The sequence below is a fragment of the Pseudorasbora parva genome, chromosome 10 (assembly GCF_024679245.1).
Source record: "Pseudorasbora parva isolate DD20220531a chromosome 10, ASM2467924v1, whole genome shotgun sequence".
Taxonomy (NCBI): domain Eukaryota; kingdom Metazoa; phylum Chordata; class Actinopteri; order Cypriniformes; family Gobionidae; genus Pseudorasbora; species Pseudorasbora parva.
The window spans coordinates 8,719,453-8,746,758 of NC_090181.1; the positions used below are offsets into that span (position 1 = coordinate 8,719,453).

General features: G+C 39.0%; 1 protein-coding gene across 4 annotated transcripts in view; it reads left to right on the forward strand.

Moving 5' to 3' along the window:
- tmem63c (transmembrane protein 63C) overlaps positions 1-27,306 on the forward strand; it is an 81,492-nt gene that overhangs the window by 16,874 nt on the left and 37,312 nt on the right. For 2 of the 4 annotated variants that reach the window (XM_067455049.1, XM_067455048.1), the window contains exons 2-3: positions 21,274-21,554; positions 23,640-23,719. In XM_067455049.1, the coding sequence (XP_067311150.1) occupies positions 21,321-21,554; positions 23,640-23,719 (314 nt within the window). In that variant the 5' untranslated portion in view covers positions 21,274-21,320. Of the gene's footprint in view, positions 1-5,302; positions 5,622-5,720; positions 5,786-21,273; positions 21,555-23,639; positions 23,720-27,306 lie in introns of those variants that run through there. The other 2 variants (XM_067455050.1, XM_067455051.1) reach the window with 2 other exon arrangements.

Below are 27,306 nucleotides of genomic sequence, written 5' to 3' on the forward strand. Positions count from 1 at the left end.
CATCCTGATTAAGCATCTTACTAATGGTCTAAATTTCTTGAGATCATTCTACATCAGTGACAAATATGGACCAAAAACATATTTACCTCATTGATACAGTGCGAGGAAAGAGGCAGATGTAAGTAGGCGTTCACAGATGAATACTTCAGCGAAAACAGCTGTTGGGAATTGTGCCAACCCATTAATTTAGCCAGCAGGTGTGACTACATCATGAGTGGCTTTAAACAACCTTTTCTTTAGTTCATAAGGTGCTTTTGCCGAGTTTATGCTGCTTAGTCATTTTCTGAGACTGCTGCTTTCTCTCCAGTGGTTCTGTGATCAAAAGCTTGTAATACATTGCTGAGAACACACAACAAATAATCCTCCGTAAAATGTTTATCTGGCATCTCTACGCAGCACAGGCATGAATATTTGATGGTGCACTTGGCTGAGATTGAAAGTTGATACATCCCGCTGCAGTACACAAAGTGTACAGAGTCTGGAGTGTGAGCTATAGAAAGTTCACATAGGTAGATATGGTTAGATGGAGCGGTTCATTTTTCATTCCCTTATGCCTTCACAGAAACATCCAACAGCTGGCATGACAGTTTGTGGCCTTATTTTTCACTACTTTGTCATCATTGCAAGGTTTGTTGTGTAAGGACCTCATATGCGTTTGTTTCTAACATTATCTTTGCTGCAATATTGTCTCGTTCTAACACCCACACACACACACACACACACACACACACACACACACACACACACACACACACACACACACACACACAAACTGATGCCTTGAGACCTTAGGCCTTCACAAAGTGGAACAGTGACTGTGTAAGTAAGAAATAGTAGTGTCCTTGCTATCAGAAAGAGGTTAGGATATCCGTCTGAGAAATGAATGGCCATCATCTGGGCCAGTTATCATACATCAAAGGTTACTAGTTAAAGGGTTAGTTCACCCAAAAATGAAATTGATGTCATTAATGACTCACCCTAATATCGTTCCACACCCGTAAGACCTCCGTTCATCTTCAGAACACAGTTTAAGATATTTTATATTTATGTAACCCCATCATCTAACAAGAGATGAGGAGAACTCAAAAAGGGCAACAACCACAGTGTGTTTCTTTGCACATATAACAAGGTTTATTATACAACACTCACAAATAGCCCCACAAGTAACCAGAACTGGCAAAGGGTCAAAACAATAAAAAACAAAAACAAACTTATAACCATTACAGACAGGGTTCCCAATCATATTCAATGGAAATCGCTCTGCAAGTAAGTGCACACTCAAATCACCAATAAAACACCTCTTCACTCCAAACTCCAAAGCAAAAGTAAATCAAATCAAACCACTACAAATTGCTCCCTCCCATCTTAGAGTAAACCATATATAAGACACTGGGAACCCCACTGGTTATGAGTACAAAACAAAAGACAACAAAACAAAAACACAAACACTTTGCCACTTTGATACACAAGACACCAATCAATATTAGTCTCTCTTCAAATACTCATTTAGCCATAAACACTTTCAATAAAGTAAACGGCAATCATGCATCATCTGTAAAAACAAAGAAAATACAAATCATGATTACCCTATAAAAGATTAGGAATTAAAACCCTTAAAACCATTACACATAAAACACAAATTACAATATAAAAACCTTAAAAACAAATCTCCCTATTCAGTAAATTAACTTAATAGAAATACCTGTGTTGCTAAATATATCTGCTTAATTCTCTTAGGCACCAGTCAACACCATTCCCTCAAGGACACTAAAACAAAGCAAATACAAATGTTAAAACTAGATATTCTCTCTATCTATTCATCATAAATCACAACCCTTACCATCACATTTCAGTTCTATGCTGCTCAATCACTGGTCTTTTCATCTGCCATTATACAAGCATGAGAAGCAGTGATGTTTTTTCAAACCTAGCACATGGTACCACAAAGAGGAAGCACCAACATTTCCGATTTCCTTTTATAGTATGTTGACTCATGGGGTTCGTAGTCCATCTAATTTGTAGTCCTACAACTACCCCATTACATTTAGTTCGACAGCGTATCTAAGTGTAGGCACACTATACTGTCCATGTCCAGAAAGGGAATAAAAACATCATCAGAGTAGTCCATATGAGACATCAGTGGGTTAATTAGAATCTCTTCGAAAATACATTTTGGTCTAAAAATAACAAAAACTACGACTTTATTCAGCATTGTCTTCTCTCTGCGTTTGTTTTCAAACCACAAATTAAGATTCAAACGGTCATGAATCAGCGTATTGATTCATGATGTCCGAATACATAGTATTTGAAAAACAGGCAAAAAGTACCTGGACGACCTACTACTTATGCTGAGAAGTGCGCATTTGATGGACACTTCACTATCCCATGAGGCCATGGGAGAGGATTTATGAATGGCTGTGAAGCATTTAGAATTTCAGTCAATGTTCGGGAAAGAGTAAAATAGATTTGAAGTAAATTGCTATGTACACTACCAGTGGACTAGCCGACACAAAATTCAGATACTCAGAATCAGGAACAGGAATCTCTTTTCTTTATAAATCAATATATTTTCAAACAGTGTAAGTTTATAAGACAATATTAAAACTATGTGGAAAAAAGTATTTAATAGGCTACTCAATCAGAAGAGTAAACACAAGACAATTATATTTAGAATACTTAATTATACTTTGAAATCTATAGTATTGATCAAAAGATTGAGCACATGCATAACCCAAATATACTTTTCTGTCAGTATGAGTAAGTGCTATTTTAAGTATATTTCTGAGAAGTACAAAAACGTAGACTGAAAGTATACTTTCTTATATCATACTTACCCACATTCATACTCTAAAGAACATACTTTTTTAATGGTGGTGAAGTAAATTCAAATTCAGATGTAGTACCTGTCATACTGTCATCCTACCTGTCATACTGTCATGCATACATTTTTGGATATCATCTTTGTTTTCTTTGTTGCATTTACACTGTAAACCTTGATACACACACGCACACACTGCATCAGCCAAGCCTATATTAAAGATAAAGTGTGCAAGTTTAAAAACAATAAAATAAAGCCATACACACCAAGGAACATACATAACTATTTACACTGTATTGATAACAAAGATAGCATTTGAATCACTTTCAGAACAATTTTGTTTCCTACTGATACTATAAAAACATTAGCTGTGTCCAAAATCACATACTGTCTGAGTAGGTAATAATAATAATAATAATAATAATAATAATAATAATAATAATAATAATAATAAAAATGCGTTCTATTTATATAGCGCTTTTCAAGGCACTCAAAGCGCTTTACATAGAAGGGGAATCTCCTCAACCACCACCAATATGCATCCACCTGGATGATGCGACAGCAGCCATATTGCGTCAGAACGCTCACCACACACCAGCTGATTGGTGGAGAGGAGACCTAGTGATGACAGTATGACGTTTCATACTTGCACACTTTATCTTTAATATTGGCTTGGCTATTCACCTTCGTTGCTCTGGTTGGTGGTAGCGCTATCCTATCGTGTGCAGAGGGAGTTTGAAAGACAACCGTTTATCCCGCCCCTCGGATTGAGCTGTCAATGGTGAGTTTCCAGACCAAACATCTTGATGTGGGTCTGGCTTGTCAGGCTAGTGTCATTCATTTAAATATGTACAATTTCAATATTGTTATGGTTTAGCATGGAAGAGAAGAGGCAAGGATCTATTGGCAAGCACAGACATTTATTCCACAAGCACACAAATCAAGGTAATCTAAAATATGAAACATAAATCCAACCAGAAAGACGAAGATCACAATCCAATGGGAGAACAAGAAACGTCATACTGTCATCACTAGGTCTCCTCTCCACCAATCAGCTGGTGTGTGGTGAGCGTTCTGACGCAATATGGCTGCCGTCGCATCATCCAGGTGGATGCTGCATATTGGTGGTGGATGAGGAGATTCCCCTTCTATGTAAAGCGCTTTGAGTGCCTTGAAAAGCGCTTTATAAATCGAAAGCATTATTATTATTATTATTATTACCTACTCAGACAGTATGCGATTTTAGACACAGCTAATGTTTTTATTGTATCAGTAGAAAACAAAATTGTTCTGAAAGTGATTCAAATGCTATCTTTGTTATCAATACAGTGTAAATAGCTATGTATGTTCCTTGGTGTGTATGGCTTTATTTTATTGTTTTTAAACTTGCACACTTTATCTTTAATATTGGCTTGGCTGATGCAGTGTGTGCGTGTGCGTCTGTGTGTCAAGGTTTACACTGTAAATACAACAAAGAAAACAAAGATGATATCCAAAAATGTATGCAGAACGTTTTCTATGTTGGGTAGGTTTAGGGCTACGTTTAACCAGGCTGGTTTAATGGAAGAGAATTGATTATACAGTTTGTACAGTATAATAATCATGATGTCATTGGAAAGGCCCTAATAAACATAAAAACCGTGTGTGTGTGTGTAATTGAGTGAGTGATATGCCAGATTGCTGCTTGGATGTCATATTACAGCATTTATGACTCACATCCTTTCTCTCAAGAATTGATCTTAATAGAACATAAAGAACATGCAATAATCATCACTGCACATTTTATGGGAGAAGAAAGTCTATATAAAATGTGCATCATTCAAATTTTAACCAAGATATAAGCACTTCTGTGTGACCATGATACATTATAATTAACATAGTTTGCTTAGGCAAACATCACTATTACTCAAAGCCATTTTGGCACCATAGACGAGATCCATATTTATTGTTATTTTGCTGTTGTGTCATTCTAGCCTAGAAATCTAGACGCACACTAGTGGCAGCTAATCTAATCTGCCCGCGAGTGTCGTCTATCAACTCTCAATACCCTTCTGAGCTGTATTCGCCTAACTCTTGCCGGGCCAATCATATAGTGTATAGAGTCGGTGGGCGGGGCCATAATGACGACGGCCGAGTTGCGTTTGCGTGCTTCTAGTAAACACAGAAACTGGCTAACGGCGGTCTTTCGAATCAGCTCTGACCGCGACTCTGGAAGACTTGGAGTTAAGCTTTATGAACAAAGAAATGGAAGCTTCAGCTTAAGTTCTGCCAGGAAGACTTAATCACTTCGTCACTTATTAACCTAATCTCTGGCCAATCACGTCTTCATATTTTCTGTATAAAGGTCGTACTTACACATGTTTGAGTTCGCAGATGCTGATGCGACAATAACCTCCATCCTCCCCACCACCACCAGGATGGTTCCGTCCATACCTCCAAAGGGGGGTCGGCTGCGCCCCTGCCTTCATCTTCAGGCAGGAATATGCTGATCCGCTACCCTTGGATTATAAACTATGGACGGGGCCTATGCCAAAACTTTATTATGCTTGCTGGGCTGTCAATAAGTGTATGCTTCATTCATCATTCTATCTCCTGAGTCTTTCTGGTAGAACAGCAATGAAGTCATTCTTAAGAAGGGAAGATGTGTTTGGAGTTTTGCCGACCGGATACGGCGAATGTTTAATCTGTCAACAAGCTCTGCTTCACCTTCGTTGCTCTGGTTGGTGGTAGCGCTATCCTATCGTGTGCAGAGGGAGTTTGAAAGACAACCGTTTATCCCGCCCCTCGGATTGAGCTGTCAATGGTGAGTTTCCAGACCAAACATCTTGATGTGGGTCTGGCTTGTCAGGCTAGTGTCATTCATTTAAATATGTACAATTTCAATATTGTTATCGTTTAACAGGGAAGAGAAGAGGCAAGGATCTATTTGCAAGCACAGACATTTATTCCACAGGCACACGAATCAAGGTAATCTAAAATATGAAACATAAATCCAACCAGAAAAACGAAGATCATAATCCAATAGGAGAACAAGAAATGCAACAGTTTTACATGTCTATGTAAAGACAAAGATCGATAAACAAGGACCCTGTCCACACAAATGCAGGTATTTTCAAAACCGCTACATAAATGAGCTATAGTGCCCTGCACCCACTAGTAAAAAATTATATCTGGTGTCTGAATAATTTTTGGTTTGACTGTATATATATATATATATATATATATATATATATATATTCATCATATTGGACTAATCTGTGTCAGGGCATTCCAAATGAACAAATATAATCAAGTGAAGTGAACTTCTACAGACACCCCCTGCTGAGTTTGTATGGAGCTGTGAAACTGCGTGGGGACCCTGTGAATTGTAACACGGCTTTAAACTTTGATGTCCAACAGCATTTGTGCTATGAACACAGTATTCACATCAAAGAACACAGTACAAGCTACCAATAATCGCCCTAGCAACCACCCAGAACACCCTAGCAACCGCTTAGCAACATGCAGTAACACTCAGAACACCTTAGAGACCCTAAGAAAAATCTCTGTCACTCTTATTCCTCAATGCGTAACAACAGCGTTTATGGTTGTGTTCTATTCTAATTAGCATATTTAATTTAACCAAGGCTTTGTCAACTGACAGATCTTTACAGATTCATTACTCCACCAAATCTACCCTAGGACTATGGTCTTTAAGATCTCTGGATTACAGACTGAAAGATGAGAATGTCAGTTGTGGGTGGTGGGGTCTCTAGAGGAGGGCTTCTTTCATCTTGGCAGGATGCTCCTTGGATATTCCGTGGCTAATCCATCCGTTCAGTCCCACCGATTCAAGACGAATGGATTTCTGTCTGAAATTTGAGATGTGAAAATGGGAAAAGTAATACAATATTTCTTGCATTGAAATGATTTTCGACATGATAGTCCATGATATAACACTTTTTAGGTTTGGATCTAATAAATCAAATAATTAAAATCATATATGCTTTGACTTAAATACACCTATGATAAGCATGTTTTTTTACATTTCTATATTAAAAATTCATGTTGATATATTGAACAGCAGCAGCAATAAAAGCAGCAGCAATAACTGCAGCAACAATACCCAACAGCAGCAATAACACCAATAACTCACAGGAGCAATAACAGCAGAAGCAATAACAGCAGCAATGACACCAGTATCCCCTCAGCAGCAATAACAGCAGTAGCAATAACCAACATCAGCAATAACAGCAGCAGCAATAACAGCAGAAGTAATAACCAACATCAGCAATAACAGCAGCAGCAATAACTAACATCAGCAATAACCAACAGCAGCAATAACCAACAGCATCAAAAACAACAGGAGTAATAACCAACAGCACCAATAACCAACAGCAGCAATAACCAACAGCAGCAATAACAGCAGCAGCAATAACAGCAGCAGCAATAACAGCAGCAGCAATAACAGCAGCAACAATAACAGCAGCAGTAATAACAGCAGCGCCAATAACAGCAGCAGCAATAACAGCAGCAGTAATAACAGCAGCAGTAATAACAGCAGCAGTAATAACAGCAGCAGCGATAACAGCAGCAGCAATAACAGCAGTAACAAAAACAGCAGCAGTAATAACAGCAGCAGTAATAACAGCAGCAACAATAACAGCAGCAGTAATAACAGCAGCAACAATAACAGCAGCAGTAATAACAGCAGCAACAATAACAGCAGCAGTAATAACAGCAGCAGCAATAACAGCAGCAGCAATAACCAGCAGCAAAAATAACAGCAGCAGCATTAACCAGCAGCAGCAATAACAGCAGCAGCAATAACCATCAGCAGCAATAACAGCAGCAGTAATAACAGCAGCAATAATACCAGCAGTAATAACAGCAGCAGCAATAACCAGCAGCAGCAATAACAGCAGCAGCAATAACAGCAGCAGCAATAACAGCAGCAGCAATAACCAGCAGCAGCAATAACAGCAGCAGCAATAACAGCAGCAGCAATAACAGCAGCAGCAGTAATAACAGCAGCAGTAATAACAGCAGCAACAATAACAGCAGCAGTAATAACAGCAGCAACAATAACAGCAGCAGTAATAACAGCAGCAGTAATAACAGCAGCAGCAATAACAGCAGCAGTAATAACAGCAGCAGCAATAACAGCAGCAGTAATAACAACAGCAGTAATAACAACAGCAGCAGTAATAACACCAATAACTCACAGGAGCAATAACAGCAGAAGCAATAACAGCAGCAATGACACCAGTATCCCCTCAGCAGCAATAACAGCAGTAGCAATAACCAACATCAGCAATAACAGCAGCAGCAATAACAGCAGAAGTAATAACCAACATCAGCAATAACAGCAGCAGCAATAACTAACATCAGCAATAACCTACAGCAGCAATAACCAACAGCATCAAAAACAACAGCAGTAATAACCAACAGCACCAATAACCAACAGCAGCAATAACCAACAGCAGCAATAACCAACAGCAGCAATAACAGCAGCAGCAATAACAGCAGCAGCAATAACAGCAGCAGTAATAACAGCAGCAGCAATAACAGCAGCAGTAATAACAGCAGCGCCAATAACAGCAGCAGCAATAACAGCAGCAGTAATAACAGCAGCAGCAATAACCAACATCAGCGATAACAGCAGCAGCAATAACAGCAGTAACAAAAACAGCAGCAGTAATAACAGCAGCAGCAATAACAGCAGCAGCAATAACAGCAGCAACAATAACAGCAGCAGTAATAACAGCAGCAGCAATAACAGCAGCAGCAATAACAGCAGCAGCAATAACCAACATCAGCAATAACAGCAGAAGTAATAACCAACATCAGCAATAACAGCAGCAGTAATAACAGCAGCAGCAATAACAGCAGCAGCAATAACAGCAGCAACAATAACAGCAGCAGCAATAACAGCAGCAGTAATAACAGCAGCAACAATAACAGCAGCAGCAATAACAGCAGCAGCAATAACAGCAGCAGTAATAACAGTAGCAGCAATAACCAACAGCAGCAATAACCAACAGCAGCAATAACCAACAGCAGCAATAACCAACAGCAGCAATAACAGCAGCAGCAATAACAGCAGCAGCAATAACAGCAGCAGCAATAACAGCAGCAGTAATAACAGCAGCGCCAATAACAGCAGCAGCAATAACAGCAGCAGTAATAACAGCAGCAGTAATAACAGCAGCAACAATAACAGCAGCAGTAATAACAGCAGCAGCAATAACCAGCAGCAAAAATAACAGCAGCAGCATTAACCAGCAGCAGCAATAACAGCAGCAGCAATAACCATCAGCAGCAATAACAGCAGCAGTAATAACAGCAGCAATAATACCAGCAGTAATAACAGCAGCAGCAATAACCAGCAGCAGCAATAACAGCAGCAGCAATAACAGCAGCAGTAATAACAGTAGCAGCAATAACCAGCAGCAGCAATAACAGCAGCAGTAATAACAGCAGCAGTAATAACAGCAGCAGCAATAACAGCAGCAGCAATAACCAGCAGCAGCAATAACAGCAGCAGTAATAACAGCAGCAACAATAACAGCAGCAGTAATAACAGCAGCAACAATAACAGCAGCAGTAATAACAGCAGCAGTAATAACAGCAGCAGCAATAACAGCAGCAGTAATAACAGCAGCAACAATAACAGCAGCAGCAATAACAGCAGCAACAATAACAGCAGCAGTAATAACAGCAGCAGTAATAACAGCAGCAGCAATAACAGCAGCAGTAATAACAACAGCAGTAATAACAACAGCAGCAGTAATAACAGCAGCAGCAATAACAGCAGCAGCAATAACAACAGCAGTAATAACAGCAGCAGCAATAACAGCAGCAGCAATAACAGCAGCAGCAATAACAACAGCAGTAATAACAGCAGCAGCAATAACAGCAGCAGCAATAACAGCAGCAACAATAACAGCAGCTGTAATAACAGCAGCAGCAATAACAGCAGCAGCAATAACAGCAGCAGTAATAACAACAGCAGCAGTAATAACAGCAGCAGCAATAACAGCAGCAGCAATAACAGCAGCAGTAATAACAGCAGCAGCAATAACAGCAGCAGCAATAACAGCAGCAACAATAACAGCAGCAGCAATAACAGCAGCAGCAATAACAGCAGCAACAATAACAGCAGCAGTAATAACAGCAGCAGCAATAACAGCAGCAGTAATAACAGCAGCAGCAATAACAGCAGCAGCAATAACAGCAGCAACAATAACAGCAGCAGCAATAACAGCAGCAGTAATAACAGCAGCAACAATAACAGCAGCAGTAATAACAGCAGCAGCAATAACAGCAGCAGTAATAACAGTAGCAGCAATAACCAGCAGCAGCAATAACAGCAGCAGCAATAACAGCAGCAACAATAACAGCAGCAGTAATAACAGCAGCAGCAATAACAGCAGCAGTAATAACAGCAGCAGCAATAACAGCAGCAGCAATAACAGCAGCAACAATAACAGCAGCAGCAATAACAGCAGCAGTAATAACAGCAGCAACAATAACAGCAGCAGTAATAACAGCAGCAGTAATAACAGCAGCAGCAATAACAGCAGCAGCAATAACAGCAGCAACAATAACAGCAGCAGCAATAACAGCAGCAGCAATAACAGCAGCAACAATAACAGCAGCAGTAATAACAGCAGCAGCAATAACAGCAGCAGTAATAACAGCAGCAGCAATAACAGCAGCAGCAATAACAGCAGCAACAATAACAGCAGCAGCAATAACAGCAGCAGTAATAACAGCAGCAACAATAACAGCAGCAGTAATAACAGCAGCAGCAATAACAGCAGCAGTAATAACAGTAGCAGCAATAACCAGCAGCAGCAATAACAGCAGCAGTAATAACAGCAGCAGTAATAACAGCAGCAGCAATAACAGCAGCAGCAATAACCAGCAGCAGCAATAACAGCAGCAGTAATAACAGCAGCAACAATAACAGCAGCAGTAATAACAGCAGCAACAATAACAGCAGCAGTAATAACAGCAGCAGCAATAACAGCAGCAGTAATAACAGCAGCAACAATAACAGCAGCAGCAGCAATAACAGCAGCAACAATAACAGCAGCAGTAATAACAGCAGCAGTAATAACAGCAGCAGCAATAACAGCAGCAGTAATAACAACAGCAGTAATAACAACAGCAGCAGTAATAACAGCAGCAGCAATAACAGCAGCAGCAATAACAACAGCAGTAATAACAGCAGCAGCAATAACAGCAGCAGCAATAACAGCAGCAGCAATAACAACAGCAGTAATAACAGCAGCAGCAATAACAGCAGCAGCAATAACAGCAGCAACAATAACAGCAGCTGTAATAACAGCAGCAGCAATAACAGTAGCAGTAATAACAACAGCAGCAGTAATAACAGCAGCAGCAATAACAGCAGCAGCAATAACAGCAGTAATAACAGCAGCAACAATAACAGCAGCAGTAATAACAGCAGCAGCAATAACAGCAGCAACAATAACAGCAGCAGCAATAACAGCAGCAGTAATAACAGCAGCAGCAATAACAGCAGCAGCAATAACAGCAGCAGCAATAACAGCAGCAGCAATAACAGCAGCAGTAATAACAGCAGCAGTATTAACAGCAGCTGTAATAACAGCAGCAGCAATAACAGCAGCAGCAATAACAGCAGCAGTAATAACAGCAGCAGTAATAACAGCAGCAGCAATAACATGCTCTCTATTTCTATTTGGGATGCAAAAATACTTCCAAAATGCATCAAGTGAACGTGCAATAAGAATGTGACGCTGTGACTCATTTGTATTCATGAGTCTTGATGATCTGAGAGCTGATTCGAAGGAAACAGAAATGTAACCTAGATTCAGTGACTTTGCAGTTAAAAGATGCAAGCACAACACAAAGAGCAAGCACTGTGAGGATAAAAGCATGCTCAAACATGACTCAGTGATCTCCTCGGTTGAGCGATTCAGACTCTGATATTTCATTAATGGTAATTGTTAGTCGTTTAATGGGGGCGTAACACTCTTTTATCGTTATCCTTCTGATTTGACAAGTTTCATTAAGAGAGTCGATTAGAGTTCACAGTGTTATGTCTTGCTTTTTGCCATCTCTTGTCTTTCTCCGTTTTTCATACATACTCCAAGATCATGTGCTTGCTCAAGCAGTTAATGGGACTTCAGCTGACAAATGGTTTTCCTCTGTGGACAAGCACTGAAGTTGATTCTTGTGGTTCAGAGTTCAGGAAAATCTAATATTGAATTCCAGGCCCAGAGGCTTCATATATCAAAACAAAAACAACTAAACAATATAAGATAATCTAATATCTTGTAGTGGATCACATATCATCATGGCACTGCTGCATGTTTTTCTGTACCATCATTTGGGGAAACTCAAAGTTTTCGGAGAAAATATCTAGAGGACAAAACCTTGTGCAACTTTGCTAAAAGTTAAACATAGCTTTCAACAAGGCATTTTAACTTTTTTATTAGAAATGTGCCCCCAGTTGTAAGCCTTATATACACCGATCAGGCATAACATTATGTCCTAATAATGTGTTGGTCCCCGTTTTGCTGCCAAAACAGCCCTTACCCATCGAGGCACTCTACTAGACCCTTGAAGGTGTGCTGTGGTTTCTGGCACCAAGATGTTAGCAGCAGGTGCTTTAAGTCCAGTAAGTTGAGCGGTGGGACCTCCATGGATCGAACTTGTTAGTTCAGCACATGCCACAGATGCTCGATTGGACTGAGATCTGGGGAATTTGGAGGCCAAGTCTGCACCTCATACTTGTTGTGCTCCTCAAACCATTCCTGAACCATTTTTGCTTTGTGTCAGGAGCATTATCCCGCTGGAAGAGGCCACAGCCACCATAGAATACCGTTTCCATGAAAGGGTGTACATGGTCTGCAATTATGCTTAGGTAGGTGGTACGGGTCAAAGTAACATCCACATGGATGGCAGGACCCAAGGTTTCCCAGCAGAGCATTGCCCAAAGCATCACACTGCCTCCGTCACACACACTCTTGCCTTCTTCCCATAGTGCATCCTGGTGCCATGTGTTCCCGAGGTAAGCGACGCACACACACCCGGCCATCCACGTGATGTTAAAGAAAATGTGATTCTTCAGACAAGGCCACCTTCTTCCATTGCTCTGTGGTCCAGTTCTGATGCTCACATGCCCACTGTTGGCACTTTCGCTGGTGGACGTGCGTCAATGAGCCTTGGCCGCCTATATCACCGGTTCACCACTATTGGTTTTTAGTTTATATATTTAATCTATGTAATACATCTGGTAGATTTCAAGCTTAATCATTAAATACCATTTTGATATTAAAGATGTTTTTATTATGTCCAGAATAGAGGGAAGACGTGGTGAGCGTAGTGGATATTTGAGCAGTTTAAACTTCATTTTACAAAACAAAAGCGAGTAATCCAACATGAGACACAACAGAGGGGAAACATCATGTTAAGAAACATTCAACACCAGACAATGAACAACTAAAAACTGATTTGTTTTGGCAAAAAGTTTTGGCTATCCAAAACACGACAACATTTTGGGGGCCTGAAAACACAAACCTTTGAAAACAGGTTTCAAAGTGCAAGTTTATGAAAACGATAAAGATATTGTCTCTGTGTGACTACAAACTACAACTACAAAAACACAAACAGGTGAAAACAGTGACGTCATGCATGTAAGAATGCATATAATTCATTTGAACTGTTGAACACAGAACTGTTAGGTGAAGTGGTCATAGCTGTGTTTTATTGTGAATCAAGGACTGGAACTAACAGTTTTATAAATTAGCATTATTGCTGCATCCCAATTCGCCTACTTATACTACGTCCTAAAAGTATGCACTCTTTCTGTGAAGAAAAAGTATATACTTTTGAGTGTGTAGCAGAAAAGTATGCAAGCTTCGGGACATACTACTTCGCCATCTTTAACAGACTCTGTCGCTTAGTTACGAGCATTCCGTCACCGTTTAACTGCCCTGTCAATTAGGGATGCACCGAATGTTCGGCAACCGAAATTATTTGGCCGAAAATAGCCAAAAAAAGTAAAAAGGAATAAGTAAAAAGGCCGAATAATTTTTGCCGAACAATGACGTTTTTAATGACGCGATCAAATAGTAACCCACGTAGAGTGAGAGGCGTGCGCTTTATGCAGCAAACATGTCAGCAGTGTGGAAGCACTGTTTAGTGCTGCATCTCATGTCATCGATGAGAAGAGGAACCGACTTTCATGTAAGAAAGCAGAGAAGCTACTTTTCATAAAGAAGAACCTGCCACTTTTCCTGAACAAGTAGGCTTATGTCTAGGACAGTTATTTATTTGTTGTGGGTTCATCCAAATTTTTTGCACTATTCAATGCACATTTGTTGTTGTAGACATACAGAGTTACATTCTTTCAGCAGTCAGTTATAGGCCTAACATAGGCTATTCAAGAAGGGGGGCTTCAAAGATGGCCAAATAAAAATATATTTTTTATTTTACTAATTATTTATTTTAAGTTATGTTGTGCTTAGTTTGTATAATATCTGCTGGAATGTTAAAAAAAGTTCAGTGTTAAATAAATATTTTTAAATTGTATTTTTTTATTTGATTTATTTCTCTGAAAAGCAACACAAAATAGTAAAAAGCAAAAAAAATTGTAATGGTAAAAAAATTGCCAAATAATTGGAAAAAATGCGAAACACCGTGTTCGGTATTCGGCCTTCGGCCAAGCAATTCATTATTATTCGGTTTCGGCTTCGGCCAAGAATTTCATTTCGGTGCCCCCCTACTGTCAATCATCGTCAGATTCGTCCCAGTTCAAATCCTCCACATTCAGTTAAATCTCCTACCGTATCGGAGAGAAATGTAGCCGCACGTTGATCTGCCATGTGTGGGTCAGAGACTCTCCTCATGTGTTTGCAGTAGAAATATAATCATGTATTTAAAAGTTAATGGCCAAACGTGTCATTACAAAAGTTCACAATGCTGCTGCTGCAGGTGAAATATAATGATGAATTTAAAAGTTAATGGCCAAACGTCTCATTACAAAAGTTCACAATGCTGCTGCAGGTGAAATATAATGTTGACGACACTGAATAAATATATTTTTGTCAGGTTAAATATTGATAGTTGGTCACTCAAACCCCTTTATCTAAACTTCTCTACTTAATAACCGTCTGATTCGCACATCCATCATGTTTGTAGTTTTTTAATGCTTTTTATCCGCGTTTGTAGTTCTAATCGAATCCTTGTCCAACTCGCAATGGGTTGTGGGCAAAATCAGCCGTTAGAGTGCACATTGATCCATACTTCGAATTCGGACTGGAAATAGTAAACCATCCGAGAATCTTTGGAATACTCTTTTCAACATACTATGATTTGGGACATGCTAATTCTATTTTCGAATACTATTTAGGATGGATAGAAAGCAAATTGGGACGCAGGGTAAGTGTTCAGTCTATAGACGCTTCGTGTTTCTAGAACATGACGTCGCCAACTACTGGTCTGGCATGCATAATGCAATGTTTTTAGTCGTTTTTATGTATACATGTGAATGGGGATTTGTTTGTCAACATTGTTATCTGTACGCAAAAAAAATCCCAATTTTTAGTACTTTGTCGTGTAAACGTACCCTAAAATTTCATTAAAATGTAACTGAAACAATAACTGACATTTTTCCCTGGTGATTTTGTCAAATATGTTACAGACAAACTGTATGCCATCACACAGTCTGATTAAGTACTATGCTTCAAGGAACACATTTATTTAGTCTGTTCTGCCTTTTGTACAGCATTTGTTTTAATATTTTAAAACAAAATATTTTTAGTGATATTCTCAGCACAGTCACTAAGGACAGGATTTTTTTTTTTAAATGTGTTCATGTTATTAATCTGCCTTAAAGATACATTTGGTAAATGTAAAAGAAGTTATGCAAAACTCCAACCTTTCTGGATATAAAATATACCCTGAAAGGAAATGACAAGCAGCACTGTAGCTAAAAAATAGGTAACAGTTGACTGGACACGCTCATGATGTTAGCGCATACACTGTCCACTTTGACCCAAAGAAGGTTAAAATAAAAACTTTTGTGAACACGAGCAAAAGAGCTTTTTCTGAAGCTTTCAGTAAACTGAAACAAAGGTTGCACAAGATATTTGTGTAAGATTATAATATTATAATATGCTTTCCCCTAATTAAGAATATATTTCTGAAGAAATTTGTTAGAAGGAAAAAGATCATCAGTGTCCCATTTTGCTATTTTCAAGCTTCAGCATATGTTGCGTTGTTCAGTGTGCAGCAGTGAAGGGTCTGTTTGTGCTGAACACTTGGCAGAAATGTTCTTCTCATGTTGGATTGATTCTCTGCCGCATGAGAGGTGTCTTTGTGCCATTTTTCCAGCGTGTCATCGGGAGCTCAGGTGGCTTTAGCTCTTTGTATCTCCAGCTGCTCACCCTCACAACATTGAGACTGCGAGTGTGTTTCTTCTTTTACTCATTCTCAGTCTTTTCACATAAACTACAAAACACCTAACAGAGTGAGATGACACTTCTTTTTTTCAGGAATGTCATTAGATTTCACTGTTAACATGATCGAATTAACACATGATAATTGATTCCTAATAGTATTTGGGTGGTTGACAGATAAGCAGTAAAAATATATTTTTGTAAAACACCACTTTTGAAGAAAAGAAGTCTGGTGTTTGGAAAATAAAAGGGGTCACTAACTTTTTCAATTCTTTAACTGTTTTTGAACTTTTTTACTGAAATGTGTCCTTTAGTGCAACATAGAAATAATTAAGAATATAGTGATGTCGCACCAAAGGACAACAGAAATGAACACTTTTATAGTGGTTCCAAAAAAAGTGAAATATTTGAACAATTCTAAGACCAAATCTTGTCATGGGCTTCACAGGGGGCTTCAGAAACGCGACCTTGAATGGGGGACTCAATTAAACGTGTCAGTGGAATTGCCCAATTTAAAATCAGATCTGGTGTCACATCGTAGGATATGGCAAACACAAACTGTTATCTATTACTATCTGTTATCTGAGACTCTTTTATGTAAAGATTTTTTACTGTAAAGGAAATGTGAAAAAAAGGACATTGGGAAATTATTTTTTAGCATATTCACTTGTAAAAAATAGTGTTGTTTTAGTAGAAGAACAGATTGTTTATGTGTTGTACATCATTTCATAGTATAGTATACAGGGAGTGCAGAATTATTAGGCAAATGAGTATTTTGACCACATCATCCTCGTTATGCATGTTGTCTTACTCCAAGCTGTATAGGCTGGAAAGCCTACTACCAATTAAGCATATTAGGTGATGTGCATGTCTGTAATGAGAAGGGGTGTGGTCTAATGACATCAACACCCTATATCAGGTGTGCATAATTATTAGGCAACTTCCTTTCCTTTGGCAAAATGGGTCAAAAGAAGGACTGGACAGGCTCAGAAAAGTCAAAAATAGTGAGATATATTGCAGAGGGATGCAGCAGTCTTAAAATAGCCAAGCTTCTGAAGCGTGATCATCGAACAATCAACCGTTTCATTCAAAATAGTCAACAGGGTCGCAAGAAGCGTGTGGAAAAACCAAGGCGCAAAATAACCGCCCGTAAACTGAGAAAAGTCAAGCGTGCAGCTGCCAAGATGCCACTTGCCACCAGTTTGGCCATATTTCAGAGCTGCAACATCACTGGAGTGCCCAAAAGCACAAGGTGTGCAATACTCAGAGACATGGCCATGGTAAGAAAGGCAGAAAGTCGACCACCACTGAACAAGACACACAAGCTGAAACATCAAGACTGGGCCAAGAAATATCTCAAGACGGATTTTTCTAAGGTTTTATGGACTGATGAAATGAGAGTGAGTCTTGATGGGCCAGATGGATGGGCCCGTGGCTGGATTGGTAAAGGGCAGAGAGCTCCAGTCCGACTCAGACGCCAGCAAGGTGGACTACTGGTTTGGGCTGGTATCATCAAAGATGAGCTTGTGGAGCCTTTTCGGGTTGAGGATGGAGTCAAGCTCAACTCCCAGTCCTACTGCCAGTTTCTGGAAGACACCTTCTTCAAGCAGTGGTACAGGAAGAAGTCTGCATCCTTCAAGAAAAACATGATTTTCATGCAGGACAATGCTCCATCACACGCGTCCAAGTACTCCACAGCGTGGCTGGCAAGAAAGGGTATAAAAGAAGAAAATCTAATGATATGGCCTCCTTGTTCACCTGATCTGAACCCCATTGAGAACCTGTGGTCCATCATCAAATGTGCGATTTACAAGGAGGGAAAACAGTACACCTCTCTGAACAGCGTCTGGGAGGCTGTGGTTGCTGCTGCACACAACGTTGATGGTGAACAGATCAAAACACTGACAGAATCCATGGATGGCAGGCTTTTGAGTGTCCTTGCAAAGAAAGGTGGCTATATTGGTCACTGATTTGTTTTTGTTTGGTTTTTGAATGTCAGAAATGTATATTTGTGAATGTTGAGATGTTATATTGGTTTCACTGGTAAAAATAAATAATTGAAATGGGTATAAATTTGTTTTTTGTTAAGTTGCCTAATAATTATGCACAGTAATAGTCACCTGCACACACAGATATCCCCCTAAAATAGCTAAAACTACAAACTAAAACTTCCAAAAATATTCAGCTTTGATATTGAGTTTTTTGTGTTCATTGAGAACATGGTTGTTGTTCAATAATAAAATTAATCCTCAAAAATACAATTTGCCTAATAATTCTGCACTCCCTGTAGTATAAATGTGTGTGTGTGTGTGTGTGTGTGTGTGTGTGTGTGTGTGTGTGTGTGTGTGTGTGTGTGTGTGTGTGTGTGTGTGTGTGTGTGTGTGTGTGTGTACGCATGTGTTATAGGAAGGAACTGCTGACTCGTCTAAATTAATTTCTTAATCATGTCAATCTTGAGTACCTATAGAGTAGTATTGCATCCTTCATATCTCCGAAAAGTCTTTAGTTTTATCATATTTATAAAAGAAATATAGGCTGTACCGAGTATTTCCGGAAAAAACTGAGCGCCTGGAGGCGTATCGTGTGAGCGGAGCTAAAGAATGACGAGCGCACACAAAGCGGTGACGTCATCAAGCGTGGAGAACATTTGTGTGTGTTTACTCGCAGTTTATGAGGACATGATTCGGTTTATGGACTATTGTATGCGACTAAACCTTAGCAGTAGCAAGCAAAACGGTTTTGCACGTCAGACTAGTGTAACGTTATACAGAGAACAACAATGGAGTAACCATTAGCGCATTTGAATGGCGAAGCACGCGATGGTGTCGTTTACTGATTTTTACTTACGTGACGATAGCCAATAGCAGAGACATTTGAAGCAGTTTTACTCACCGGCTGCTTCCAAAGCAGGACGACTGGATCTGCAGTTTGAGAGAGTGTTTATGGCCGTGCATTTGCTCTCTCGCTCTAGTCACGCGCGCGCACCCTACCGGGAGAAGAGCCCGTACGGCCCATACAAGGACCTTCCGCTCTATTAACGTCAAGTCGAGCCATACTCGAAAAAAACTCTCCGAAACTTGTGAGAAACCGGAAGCAGTATTTTTGACACAGAAATACTTCATCAAACGTCCAACATTAGTTTTTGAAACTTTGTCTATGTTTAGGATGGGAATCCAAGTCTTTAACAGTGTAAAAAGCTCAGTATGCATGAAACAGCATTTCACCCCCCCTTTAACCTGTGACTAATGGCTGTTATAGTTATGCTTTCCTAACCTATGACCAGAGGATGAGAGTCAAATTGTAAGAAAAAGAGCCATTTATACACCATCTGTCTGACTGGAAGAGCTCATCTTTGTTAGCAACCGTGCAGCAACTAGGGGTGTTATTGGTAATTTATTTGAGCTGAGCTGACAGTAGTAAATTAGTGAGTTATGGGGGATGTTGCATCATTTTCTATAAACAAGAAAGGGAGCTTTTAACTCATACTCATTGCTTGCTGTATGAACTGATTTAGATACCAATAATTTTAAACTATAAAGATGGTTGTTTTGCTTGTTGGTTTTATTTCAGAGCCTCAAACAACAGGAAATGACAGCATGATAATCCATGGATATTTCAATAATGTAGAATATTATATTTAGTTTGAAAGATTTTAATTTTAGTCGATTAGATTTGCTAGTCAAATTGACATTGCATGTCTTGAGGATGATGTAGCTTCAAGAAGTGATTTTATGGTGATTACCTGACAGATGTGATGTGGCAGTCTACTGTATGAGTGAGTTGGGAGATGGTTTGTTAGTACTATAGCAGCAGTTTAAGACAGCATTAATATCAACAAACAAACCAATGAGCACTGACCCTGGTTTGTGTGTTCCTGTTAATGTGCTTAAGGGCAATATTCATAAAGGTAATTGAAACACACCTGTTAAACTGAATGAAAATGGTGCTTCAAGCTGCCCCAATGTTTGTTCAAAGGTTTAGAAATGTTTGTTCAGAATTGCCCCGTAGCCAGTACCATTTGCTTGTTTGCTAAATGAATGCACAATGCTGCTCAAACATGGACAGGCTACCGTGTGAAGATGATATGGTCCTCACCATCAGTGTCAGCACGAAACTGAATATTTTTCAGTCTTCTTCCGAAGTTCAAGGCATATGTCTTCTTAACCTTTCATACTCTTTTCTATCAATACATTTTAAAATGTAACTTACTCCTATGTTGGCCCCGCTGTATTTTCAGCATCATTACAGTGTCACTTGATCCATCAGAAATCATTCTAAAATGCTGATTAGGGTTAGAAAGACCCTAGTAATAGTAATCTCAGTCTGCAGTCAAAAGTCAGAGATTTATATTTTAAATAATGCTATTTATTCATATTTGTAATTAGCTTTTTTTCCCACCTTTAATTTAAGTTTATATGGTTATTCACCCAAAAAAATTACTCACCCTCATGTTCTTCCAAACACATAAGAATTTCGTTCTTCTGTCCCTCCATTGACAGCTACGCAACTACCAATTTGACACTCGAGTAGTTTAGTCCAAATTTTCTTCATTCTAAAGAATTCTTCAATTTGTTCATCATATAAAGTGATCAAGACTTTTCAGAAAATTCAGACTAAACCACTCAATTCATATGGATTCGTTGATCTATTTATGAACTTTTTGAAGTGTCAATGTGGTAGTTGCGTAGCTGTCAATGGAGAGACAGAAAGCTCTCAGGTTTCATCAAAAATATCTTATTTTGTGTTTCGAAGATGAACGAATGACCTACAGGTTTGGAATGACATGAGTTATTAATGAGAGAATTTTCATTTGTGGGTGAACTATCCCTTTAACTATAACACACACAAACAAAGTAATTTAAGTACTTCGACTTATTTAATTTCAACAAGCCTCTGAGGGTGTTTTATAATTTAGTATTTTTTGTCATCATTGGACATTATAGTACATTCATTGTTATTATCTTTTCAAATACTCTACATCTCATTGATATTTCTTTGTTTCCTGTCTTCTCTCCTCAGTGATGCTTTGACAGTTTGAAGGGCTTTTTGAGACCTGCGCCACTGCCATGGCGGTGCGCTCTGACCTGTTGGGTACGGCTCAGCCGGCGTTTGAGTCCTGGCCTGCAGGAGGTGGCAGTCCTTTGGAGGAGCTGGACGTCAGGAGTTTCCTGGGCTCACTGATGGAGGAGAACAGCACAGCAGAAAGATGTTATCGCTCTCAGTCCCGCAGCAGCGTCCTGCAGGGCCTGCCCTTTGGAGGAGTCCCCACTGTCCTCGCCATCAATGTCGTTGTGTGGCTGGTACAAGATCACTGCTAACAGTTTTCATTGTTTTGCTGCAACTGCATGACATTTAGGGCCATATTTACAAACAGCTTGCGCCAGCACAAACCCTCTTTTGGCATTAAAAACTACCCTCAATATTTACTAAGGACACACTGAAAAATTGGCACTGAAAGGGGATGGACAGGGTTATTTTTGCGGCTGACCTTATTGCATATGCATACATAGTTTCACTTTCAAACGCAAAAAAAGGCGCTAATTGGTAGATTGCGCTTGCCATTATAGAAATTATTACAATTGTTACTCGCGTTACAAGTAATGAGTAAAGCATTTCTTTTAAATTTACAACAAAATATCGGAGTTACTTTTTCAAACTAGTAATGCAAGTAACTATTTTTTCCTATTTATTGTCTGACACTGACATGCTTGTCTCCATGTTGAGAGAAATTGCATTGTGTGAGGTGTTGTGTGCGCTGTGTTTAGTTCACTAAACACATTTTTATTGCAGTTCACTATTGTAGTTCACTTGCATAAAAAGCAAGTTTAGTTAAATTTAGTTTAGTTAATTTAGTAAAACACTACAATTTTTTTTGCATCATTTCAGTTTTGGTGTGAAAGGGGCTTTACATCTGCCAAAAATTTTACAAAAAATTATAATAATGCAAAAGTAACATAATGTATTACTTTCCATTAAAAGTAACTAAGTAACCCAATATATTTGTAACCCTTGATATTGTAACACATTACTTTTAAAAGTAACTTCCCCCAATAATAATAATAATAATAATAATACATCATTAAAAGTATTATATATGTTGGCTATACTTTATATTCATTTTATTTTAATGAAAAAATATTGGATTATTTTCACTAATGAGAATTTGCTAATTTGTCATGAATATAATATCACAATATAAAAAGTCCTAATGTCTTAATTTGTTATTTGATTTTGGGGTGGAATATGACAGATTCTTTCCCATGGCATTCACCCAATCTTTAAAAAAAGAAAAGTTAACACACTTTAATTAATTTGAAGAAAAAAAAAGCAATGACCTAAAAATTTTAACATTTAAGGTTTATTTAAGTCAATAATATGAAATGTTGCTAAATCAACCTAAATACATGGATTTGTACCACCAAAACTACATTATATTCAGGTAGAATTTGCAGATTACCACTTTTTTTGCAGTGTAGGCTATATACTGTATCTGACTGTCGATTCTCCAAAGGTTTGGTGGTATATTTTTAAGAGAAGTCTCCTACACACACCAAGGCTGAATTTATTTTATCAAATATTAAGACGTTTTGAAATAATACGGTAAAGCTGAAATTTTAGAAGCCATTTCTTTTTTAGTGTAACATGATCCTTCAGAAATGATATGCTGATTTGGTAAAGAAACATTTCTTAATATTATCAATGTTGCAACAGTTATTTTTTTTAATAATCTTTACTATAGTCTTTACTGTCACTTTTGATCAACTGAATGCATCTTTGCTGAATAAAAGTAATCATTTCTTGTTAATTAAATACTTACTGACCGCATAGTGTATATTTGAGTTGAACTCAACAGCAAAAACGGTCAAGAACGAAGCGCTCATGATTAAATGATAAACTTTGCAGTTATTTTTGGTGATGCTAGTGGGGCAGAAATAACACTCTTCACCTATTCTAAGGTTTAGAATAAGTTGCTAACCAGGAACCGAAGCAAAATAGAGACTTGTAGCTTCCCAGTAGTCATGTTGTCTTTTTATTGACTGTTCCTTCCGGAGTGGTTATGAACACAAGTGTGCATGCAGACCGCACTGCCTGTTAGTTTCCAAGACAACCACACACCTCGTTTCTCTTTGGCCAAAGAAATGGCTAATTATTACTGCTGCCCAAGGGGTCTAGTGAGTGCAAGGGTTTACTTCTGTTTTTATACCATAGCTTTAGCACACATTTAAAGTGACACAATGTCTTCTGTGTATATTCTGGAATATTCACATCTTTTAAAATGCATAAGCATCAGATTTTGTTCCCTGTGCGTGTAATTTACCAGCAGTTGTGCCGTTTTTATTAACAGTGTGCTGATATCACTGAGGTTTGGTGTATTTTTATTGTAGTTTCTGCTTCTGATCTTCTCCTGTTTGAGGAAGGCAGCGTGGGACTACGGCCGCCTGGCTCTTCTCATGGAAAATGACAGGTATCATCTCATAACTGTTTGCAGAATGCATTAAGATGTAAATAATTGAACAACTGTGTGTGATTGTTGAGTGAACTGAATGCTTAGCAGGTCAGTGTGAGATCCTGGCGCCACCTGCTGGTTACACAGGACATCGTTTGATTATTTGATTATTTTGCATTGTTATTATACATTTTATATATATATATGAGCACCTTACGCTCAATGACACCTTATGATGATCCAGTTATGTTCATTCCTGTGTTATGCAGCATGTTTCAGCTTCAGTAAGAACCAATAAGGCTCATTCGCGTGCATCAAGCAGGCTCGGTTAAGCTTCTGTTAATGTTCCCTAAACAATGTTTATGCATATATAGAAAGAATAGAAATAGAAAGTTCAAAGAAAAGCAAGTGATTAAAATTATTATTTTTTGTAACAATATGTCTTTCCTGTCACTTCTGATCAATTTAATGCATTTTTGCTTAATAATTTCTTGTTAATTAAATACTTAGCCTACTGACTGTGTAGAGTTGAACTCAACAGCCAAATTGGTCAAGAACGAAACGCTCATGATTAAATCATACACTTTGCAGTTGTTTTTAGTGACGCTAGGGGGGCACAATAACACTCTTCACCTTAAAGGGGGGGTAAATGGTAAATGGACTGCATTTATATAGCGCTTTTATCCAAAGCGCTTTACATTTTTGCCTCACATTCACCCATTCATACACCGACGGCGATGTCAGCCATGTAAGGCGCCATCAGCTCGTCGGGAGCAGCTGGGGTTAGGTGTCTTGCTCATGGACACTTCGACACTTGGTCAGGTGGAACCGGGGATTGAACCACCAACCTTCTGGTTTGTAGACAACCTACATGAACCACTGAGCCACTGCCGCCCCAATGAAATAAGCCACTGCCGGGGTGAAATGCTGTTTCATGCATACTGAGCTTTTTACACTGTTAAAGACTTGGATTCCCATCCTAAACATAGACAAAGTTTCAAAAACTAATGTTGGACGTTTGATGGAGTATTTCTGTGTCAAAAATACTCCTTCCGGTTTCTCACAAGTTTCGGCGAGTTTTTTTCGAGTATGGGTCTATTTGACGTTAATAAGAGCGGAAGGTCCTTGTATGGGCCGTACGGGCTCTTCTCCCGGTAGGGTGCGCGCGCGCGACTATAGCACGCTGTAAACAGTCTCTCAGCTGCAGATCCAGTCGTCCGTGAACGGCGCCGCGCTCCACTTTATTCCTATGGGTGACGTCGAGCGACTTCAACTCTTCAGCACAGCATTCCGGGAAGGCAGCGCTGCATTTGAACCGATTTGAACGCAGAAATGACGGGAAGCTTGACAACATCGTTTCAGTTGCGTCTCAAAATGGATTTACACGCCACTGCTGTCACAGGACTTTACCAAATCATACCAAAGAAGTGTGTTTCTGACGGAGCGGTCCCAGCGATAAAGCTTCGACGGTGAGTTAACTTAAACTGCTTCAAATGTCTCTGCTATTGGCTACCGTCGCATGAGTAAACATCAGTAAACGACACGATCGCGTGCTTCGTCATTCAAATGCGCTAACGGTTACTCCATTGTTGTTCTGTGTATAACGTTACAGTATGCTTGCTACTTCTAAGGTCTAGTCGCATACAATAGTCCATAAACCGAATCATGTCCTCATACACTGCGAGTAAACACACAGAAATGTGGAGAGGCCATTAAATACAGTAACTTACATACCACAGAGACGGACGTCCTGCTGTTGCCGTTTCTCCTGTTCAATTTATTTCAGCCTCAGATTTGATTGTGGATCATTATCTGTATTAGCTGAGCCACGGGTTTCTCCACGCTTGAGGACGTCACCGCTTTGCGCGCTTGTCATTCTTTAGCTCCGCCCACACGATACGCCTCCAGGCGCTCGGTTTTTTCCGGAAAGACTCGGTACAGCCTATATTTCTTTTATAAATATGATAAAACTAAAGACTTTTCGGAGATATGAAGGATGCAATACTACTCTATAGGTACTCAAGATTGACATGAGATTGACTGAAACTGAGTGTTTCACCCCCCCTTTAAAGTTTAGAATAAGTTGCTATATATAACCAAGGCTAACAAAAGGCAAACTTAAAATGTTGTGTGAGTTCGAGGGAGACCAAGAGTGAGTGCTAAAGACGATGTTAAGGTACGAGTAGGGGTGTAGATGTGAAGAAGGCCAGATAAGTATGAAGAGTATTGAGTGTATAATGTTAGGAGTAGGATTTTAAAAACAGTACGGTATTTAAGTTTGTTGAGAAGCTTTGAAGGAAGGCTGTAAGGGTGTTACAATAATCAATAAATGTGTGATGTCGCTAAAGCATGAATAAGATTAGCAGTGCTCTTCACTGAGAGAGCAGGACAAAGTTGATAATTATTACGGATGTGAATGTTTGCAGATCGATTGTCACTATTTATATGAGCTTCAAATGATAAAGCAGGGTCATGCACAGACATTCAGGCGCTGAAAAAGGACACCCTCTCATAATTATTTAATAAAGGTAAATATTGTTGATTTATCTTTTAATTAATTGCATTATTTACCACTGTATAGGGCTGATGAAACAAAGTTCATCTTACCATTAAAAAACTTTTATTGCAATTGCCTAAATAAGTGATCAATGTTCTAAATATTGTATAACATTTTGAGTATAGAAATATTGACTTTTAGGGAAAATTAAATGATATTTTTAAATATGAAACTAAACCTGCTAGTAGGTGGTGGCAAGTCATAATTAAAGCTACACTGTGTGATATTTTCCCCCATCTATTTTATTTTAACTCCTACGGTGGCCAATTTAGTCCAAGATTAACATGGCTTCCAGTTCGACCTCGTCAATGAGTGCCATCGAGTGTTAAAACCATAGACTGTAAAAAAATATGGACGTAGTGTCCGTGACGTCACCCATAGGATTCTGATAAGCCGTTCTGAAGCTTAAAGTATGGGCGAGCTGGGCATTGCCATCTTGTGAGCGAGTCAACGCGTGTCACTCCCGGATAACAGAAAATGGGCAAAAAGGCGGGATGTGTGCGGAGCTGAGGTGACGCAATAACTATAGACGGCGGATAAATGGCTATCCACTTGTAACCACGCCTTTAATTATGCAGAACCTTAAGGCTTTATATAACGTAAACAAATGAGTTATAAAAAAATTCACCCCCCTCAGAGTTGTCATGAAGATCAAAATTAGCCTTATAAGCCAAAACCACAATTTGTACCAGGCTGTAAACATGTTTTTTTCTGCTTTAAATTTGAGAATTTTAACATGGGGCTCAATGAGATTCTGCTCCCTTCTGGAGCCTGTCCCTCGTGGCCAGTTGAGGAATTGCAGTTTACATTACTTCCGTATTGGCTTCAAGAGAGATCGCGGGAGGTTGCCGCTTGGTTAAAACACGAAAAGCGAAGCTTGAATTTATGGGTATGTCCCTCTTTGGCTAATGTACTTTCAAGATTGAGGGGCAACATGGCGACCAGCATTCGAACCCCTCACCCGTATGTATTTTCAATGGCATATTTTAAACCTACGAGAATACTTTATTACTTCGAAGAAGTAAATATACATTAATGAGCACATATA